Consider the following 7,342-nt stretch of genomic DNA (forward strand, 5'->3'; position numbering starts at 1 on the left):
GCCTAGGACCATGAAAATGTTCAGACAGCAGGAGGTGACCAAGTGCTCTGAACTGGCCCTGTTCCCTGTACAAGATGCACACACCACACATCCTCATGGAGACTACTGTGTGAGCAAAAACATCCCTCCTATCCATCAGAAGCATTATCAGTGCTCCAGGAAAGCAGAGAACAAAACAGCAGGAGAACGAGAGCCATGAGGGCAATCAGATGAGACACGATGCTGAGAAGAGGACACTTGAGCCGTGCAAGCACTGGGGAGTCAGGCCAGCCCCGCACTGTGTATGAGCATGGCCACTCCCGAAGGCCGGAGCACCTCTTTCAGAAACACTGTGCTAGGCCTGTGAGCTGTCCTGTGCTCTCGGAGTAAAGGTAAGCTCTGTATTCAGATCCACAACATGTTGCTCAGAGCATCTGCAGCTCAGAGGCTGGAACAGGGACACCACAGGGCCCTGTCACACTACAGGTGGCTTCCTGTTCCCCTGACTCATCTTCTGGACGCTGCCAACTCCTCTGAACACACATGCACATCCAAATATGGATACATGCACAGACACGAGTGTGTACCTGTGTGTGACCTATGTACACACATACATGAACACACACCTGAGTGTGCACACACATGAAGGTGGCCACATTGGGTTGACCCCCATAGTGCGGCATCCAGGGTCTCCTCCGCTCTGAACCCTGGGATTCAAGCAGCGTGACTCTAAGCTTTCTTCTTATTCCCGACTAAAGGCAGAGCAAACACCCAAGTTGGACATCAAATCAGGCCCTGCCTTTTTCCAATTCAAGGGCCAATCATTCAGGATATACACTGCCTTCAGTCCCGGCCTGGACTGCCACCCTCCTCCTGAGGCTGGTGTCTCAGCACAGCACGTGGTAAGAGGGCGGGGCACCTTAGCATAAGAACTCAGTAGGTCCCAGCACAACGGAGAAGAGGGCAGGGGAATGGAGATGGTTGAAAAGATCAGAGGATAGCTGAGTGGTGGTGCACACCTTTAATCCCGGCGCTCGGGAGGCAGAGGCAGGAGGATCTCTGAGTTCAAGGCCAGCCTGGTCTATAAGAGCTAGTTCCAGGACAGGTGCCAAAGCTACACAGAGAAACCCTGTCTCCGAGAAAAAAAAAAATTAGAGAACGAGTCCCTGGGAGGGAAGTGGGGAACACAGGACACAAGCCCATACTGGCCTGGGTTGAGTGGTGGGAGGTCCACTCATCTCACCGAGTGCTCGAAAATCCTGGACCTAGTCACTGTCCTTATGGCACGTTGGCCCCACTCAGGCACACATAATCTCACTGATCCAGACAAGGTCTGAGCTTGGACTCCTCATTCTACAGTCAAGACCATGAAGTGACCCATGAAGTGACCCAAGGTCATGGAAGCAGGGGTGCAGGACACTGTCCAGGTACTGCTGGGACTCTATCCAGGCTACTGTCCTTGAGACTACATCTCCCCGCTACTGATGCATGTACCCCAAAGAAAATACACTGGAACGTCCCTGTGGCCTGAGTGTCCATGGGCTTACACAAGTGTCCCAGGTGTGTGTAAAAGTCTATCCATCCCTAAATGTGTGTATGCTTTGCGTGTGCACAAGAAGACATGACGTTCTAAGTGCAGGTGAACATGTATGTACTAGTGTGTGGCACAAGCACGAAAATGGGTGTAAGAGTACATACGGGCAAATGTGAACATCCATCAAGGGTCTTGAGTGTGAGAGTGTGCACTGATTTGTGTTTGTGTTTCCATGTGCACCTGCACGGATGCAAAGGCGACAGTGAGCTTGAGTATGCGTGGAGGTGTATTTGTGTGCATGTGTGGGAGGGCACATGGGAGCATGGGTATGTCTACATGCATACACAAGTGAGCAAGTGGGAGAATGTGGCAGGATGCACGTGAAGCATTTGTGTAGGTGCCTGCGTGGGAGTGAGTGAGTGTGCTTCTGAGCGGGCATGTGTGCTTGCTTGCACGTGAGGGTGAACAGAGGAGGGGCAGGTATGACTCATGTCCCCAGACACAGTAAAACAGTGTCCTACAGAGCAGAGGTTCTTTCCTTGTCTCATTCATCCTGAGATGAAGACAAGAGCTTACAGCTATAAGAGCAGTCTCCCTGCCCCACCCCTCTGCTAGTCCTGTCTCTACTGCGGCTTGGGTCCCACTCCTGCAACCTCCTAGGCTCCATAGGGCCTGCCAAGCAAGGGGAAGGCACAAGGCCCCTGGTCGCAGGGACACCACCCCACCACAGCCACAGGGCCCTTCTGGCCAAACTCAGCTCAGGCCATTGTAGTAGGAAGAGGACAGGCAGAGTGTCCTGTCATCACATCCTAGGAGTCCCTTTCCATGGGCGATCTCAACACATTGAAAGCACCTCGCTCCAAAGTGCGGCTCGCACAGCCAGGGAGAAACTAGCAGATCAGTGACTTCACGCACCTGACTAAGGTGGCAGCATCCACGTCACTGATTTCAGAAGGTTGACAGGACAGGGAATGCCTTCCAGACACGGTCCACACATGGTACCCAGAAAACACAGCTGTCCTATGACACTGCTCCCATTGACAGTGGGGGAAACCGAGGCACAGAGATCCTCCGGCACCCCAGCTCACAGGATTTTGCAAGCACCCCTGAAATGCTTGGAGACCCCTCACTCACAAGCCCACCTGCACCCATATGAGTCAGCAACTGAGCCACCCTGCTCTGTGCACACAGTTACCCGTGCACCCAAGGAACTCAGCCCTTACCCCAGAGACGGCAAGGATGTTAACGGAAAGAGAATACATCAGAAGCCATCAGAACCCCAGAGGGCGCTGCCCACAGCTTAGGTGACAGACAGAAACAAGAGCAAACATATTCCTTAACAACCCTGATCTCCATCACAGGCATCCAACAGAAACTGAAGTCCATTTCCTCTACCCTGATAGGTAGCCTAGCTGAAAACACACAGTGTACACAAGTTCAGTAGAACTGGGCTACTTCAAAGAGAAAAGAGATAATAACAGTAATACAGACTCATCTGGGGCAAAAGCAAGCGCACAGGGTCTATGAAGAACACTAGGTAAAGCTCAGAGCCAGTGGGCACAAGTCTGTCTGTGTCATCTACCCCAGGCTCAGGAAGGGATGGCAGGAGACTACTGTGGATGGAGGCCTTGGGCCACTGGCTAGACCAGCCCAGGCCCACTTTTCCCAAGAACCTCCTCCCCTCAGTAGTACGCCAAGACAGTGGCCTTCTGCTCTTCTGTCTTACTTCCCCACGGCTCTCGGAACCTCCCTGAAGATGGGCAGCGGTTCTGGAAGGGACCTTCTTCCCTACACAGGACAGGATCTGGATCCCAAACCTCTCTGCAAAATGCAGATTTGCTCGGAGTCTCTACCCTTGACCGGAAGGTCTGAAGTAAGGAAGCACACCTGACTCTGGAGCTTTCCTAGGACTCAGCTCCAAAGGACTCCCGTGCAGAACTAACACTCCAAAAGCAGCATCCCCTGTGTGTGCAGCAAGGGCCACCCTGCAGAGTTTCCACCATGACTCATCCTCTCAGATTCTTCTGCATAGCTGCTCCAAGCCTTCTTCCCCATTACAGCCTGCCTAGAATAAGGAGGCGAGGAGGCAGTGCCATCAGCAGAAGGCTGCACAGCAGAGGTAACAGGCTGAAAGGGAGGTGGCAGAAAGGCGGTGAAGTACACCAGCACTTCCTAAAGCAAGTGCCACCTTCTCCGGGCATCTCAAACACTAAGGGACAGAGTTCACTGACAGGCTGCAGGGTGCTTGGTATTCTGTAAGGGGAAGACGTTTGAAACCCTTGAGGACTACCTACGGGCTTCCCTTCATTACAGGTTTCCCTACCTTGATTCCCATTTAGGCGTCAATATGAGACGTGAATACAAATATTATAGAGGATAAAATGCTTTCGAAATGGCAGAAGATTTTCAACACATGCTTTCCTTATGGACATTTTACCTTCACACTGCCTCTGTGGAAGCAGCATCTTCCCCTGTGGGCAGGGGCATGGCTGAGTTCAGTGAGGGGTGGGGGATTTATATCAAATTGGAGGTCAGTCATTGGGAAACCTGGGTACCAGCTACCTAAGAATCCTTGTTTTCACATGAGCTTCCTTCCCACACTGGAGTAACAAGGGCTCCTCTATCCCAGTGGGAGGGGCACTGGCACCTTCGCAGACTCCTCCCTCTCGCCTTTTACATCTTTGCTCTAAAAGGAATGCCTAGGGGCTGGGTAGGGGAGAAAATTACTAGTTTAAAAAGGACCTGAGCCCATGTCTCTCACTAGCCCTACAATGTATGCTGAGCATGAGACCTGCCATCATGGCCTCTGGGACCATGTACTGCTCCCTGACATCAGGATAGGGTGTGCATCCTATAGTCGCCAGGTACACCCGACTAACACCCCCCCACACACACTCTCTCTCTCACACACCAGCTATCCTCCCCCAATTTGGATCCTGGCGCAGCCCAGCCCCCCACAACTTCCCATGTGCTCCCAAGGCTACCTTCTTTCCTTATATGGGCTCCCCCACCTATCTGCCTCTCATCTCCCTCCTGCTGTTCTGTAGCTAGACCTAGAAACACAACACTCCCTCAGCTGCCAATCCTAGGCAGGACCAGTGCAGGGAAAGGTACCAAACTCCTGGGAACTGTCTCCCGGTCCACCATCACCACCCCCATGTGTCTGGGTACAGTGGTCTGGGAGAACAGGGACGTCCGGAGTCCAGGAGGAGCCTCAAGAGGAATCCTATGCCCTTGTCACAGCAGCCACCTCACCCGCCCAAGTTGAAAGAGACTAAGTTCCAGGCTCTGTAGAACAAGGGTAAAGGCTTCTAGGAGCAGAGATGGTGAAGATCAGATTGTGAGTGACCTTGGCAAACTCCTCTTTTTTGGAGCAGGAGTTAGGATGGTTAGAGATATAGGAGGGGTTCAAAGTCCATTCCCTCCCACTGACTGCTCCCACGAGTCCGCGGAATTGAGAAGCAAGCCCCAGACGCTGCCGCTCTAGGTGAACTGGAGAGGAGCCCAGGGACTGAGCGCTCCGCCAGACTAGAAGCCTTGCCTCGAGACCGCGCATCCGCGCATCCTCCCACTTTTCATCCCTAAACGGAGATGGGTGCAACCCAAAGCAGTGGGTCAGGCTTAGGCTCCCGCTTGGGCACACAAATACTGCCTGACCTTGGGCGTCACACACACACACACACACACACACACACACACACACACACACACGGTCTCGCGTCTCCACCCTAAAGGCACTGTGGACTCTTACCTCGGAAGACACCCCAAGTGCTAACCCTGACTGCATTCCCAGCTTGCTGAGTGACCTTGAACACTCACACCTCTCTTCAGAACCTCAGTTTCCCCACCCTCCCCATAGAAAGAAGAATGTTAAACTCCTGGCACCACCAGTCCCGCTGGCAGGTGTGTCTCCAACCCAATGAAGGGCGCGTGATGGCACTTACCGTCCTCCAGAGACGTGGGCGCTTGGCAGGGACCAAGGCGGCTGTGACCAGTAAGTGAGAGGCAGCCACCACAAGCCCGAAGCCGATGACCAGTAGGCTGCGCACGGGCAGCAAGGCATAGGATACGAAGGTGATCAAAAGGAGTTGCCAAACCCCATGCTCAGCAACCGCGGCTCCCACTGCGCCTCCCGCAGAACCCCTCGCCGGGCCACCCAGCGCGAAGGGGCAGCAGAGTAGCGCGAAGGTGAGGCTGAAGAACAGCGCCAGCTGACCGACCTGCTGCAGCTGGGACACCTGCAGGGATCGGACATTGGTGACCACGAACAGCGCCAGAAAGAGGATGCAGTGCACGGGGTGAGACCCCTTGGCGAGGCCAGGCGCGGGACCCGGCGCGCCCAGCAGTTCAGCCAGCGCCAGGGAGCCCGCCAGCAGGCTAAGCACCGCCAGCGCCTTCAGCGTGGCCGCCTGCTCCAGCCGCAGCGTGTAGCCGCGGAACAGCGCCTCCAGCTCGGGGCACGCGAACTCCTCGCCACACGCCCGGAGCCCGCGCCGTCCGCCCGGCCCAGCCGCCCGCTCTGCGCCCCCGGGCTCGCCCGCGCCTCCGCCGCCGCCTTGGCCGCGCGGCGCCCCCGCCATCTCAGCGCCATGCAGCGGCCGCGGCCACGGGCGCGCCCCTCGCCGGCCCGGGGCGCCGGGGCGCGGGCGGCGGCGCCGGGGCGGGCGGGCGGCGGGCGGCGAGGCGCCGGGGCGCGGGGCGGGCGGAGTTGGGGCGCCGGCTGCCCAGCGCGCGCGCCCCGAGCGCGTCCCCTCCCGCCCGCCGCGCCTGCGCACTGGCGCCCGCCCGCGCCCCGGCTGTGGTCCTCCGCGGCGACCGCGCTGCGACAAGCAAGCCCCACGAGCCCCGGTCCTGGGCGGGCAGAGTCCGCGCCCAACTCTGCGCCCCACGTCTCACTCGCCCGAGGGGCCACGTGACCTTGGATACCGCTCTTGCCTTTCCGAGCCTCGATTTTCCCACCTATGCACAGCGGAGCCCACCCATCCCCACCCCCAGGAGTCTCTTGAGGCGGTTTTTTTTTTTTTAAAAAAAAAAAAAAACGCCGAAATTCCCAGTAGAGAGGAGGAACAGCCCTGCCAGGTGTATGTCCCCTCCCCAAACAGAACCAGGTCACCGGAGAGGAGCCCTTACTCCGCTTTAGACTCAGTCAATGCCACCGAGAAGCCCCGTGGATCCCTGGTCACACATGCAGGGAGCTCTAAGTGTCTGGTTTGCCCACCGCCTGGGTGGGTGGTGGGAGCTCTGTCTATTGACCTAAACAAGAATAGAGCGCTGCAATGTCCAGGGAAGCTGTAAGGTATAGGTGCAGGGATGGGTGAGGGCAGGAAGGAGAGATAAAACAGCTCCGCTGACTCCCTAAATAGGAGATAGCCATGCAAATGATGGCAAGACGTTTTCTTCCTGCGGAACAAGTGGCAGGGACAGATCCACCGCTGATGCCTAGTTTGCACCCTCGTGCTGTCCATTCACTATCAGAATGGACCTTACAGAATTTCATCTGGTGCTCAGGATGGACCCCTGAGGTCGCTGCCTCTGTTCCCCTTTAAAGAGGGTCCCAGAGGACCCAGACAGTAGAAAGGATGAGAGGAGCCCTTGCCACCTTTGGATCCCATGGGTGCACAGCAGCTATGTCCCTCACGAAATTTTGCAACCCAGACATTATTCCTCCTACAGGAGGCCCTATTTCCAAATGCTCAGTTTCAATCTATCCTGTTCAAACTCTACTCTGTTTTAGAGTAGATTCTCAGGGTAAGAGCAACTGCCCTCCTATTCTATAGGTGCAAGGATTAGAATTTGAGGTGTTCCAATTTTCATTGGAATTAGTATTAG

At 55.7% G+C, this 7,342-nt stretch overlaps 1 protein-coding gene across 5 annotated transcripts in view; it reads right to left on the reverse strand.

Moving 5' to 3' along the window:
- Nucleotides 1-6,150, reverse strand: part of Adcy1 (adenylate cyclase 1) — a 135,988-nt gene extending 129,838 nt beyond the window's left edge. For all 5 annotated transcript variants that reach the window (XR_005975961.1, XR_005975960.1, XR_005975959.1 and 2 more), the window contains exon 1: nt 5,458-6,150. Coding sequence is in view for 1 of the 5 variants with exons in the window: in XM_041668882.1 (XP_041524816.1) it covers nt 5,458-6,093 (636 nt within the window). In the remaining 4 variants the exon portion in view is untranslated. The remainder of the gene's footprint in view (nt 1-5,457) is intronic.
- Between the last annotated feature and the right edge of the window lie 1,192 nt (nt 6,151-7,342).

Source organism: Microtus oregoni, unplaced genomic scaffold, assembly GCF_018167655.1.
Source record: "Microtus oregoni isolate MIOR12 unplaced genomic scaffold, Mior012 000019F_ref0000042, whole genome shotgun sequence".
Lineage (NCBI taxonomy): Eukaryota > Metazoa > Chordata > Mammalia > Rodentia > Cricetidae > Microtus > Microtus oregoni.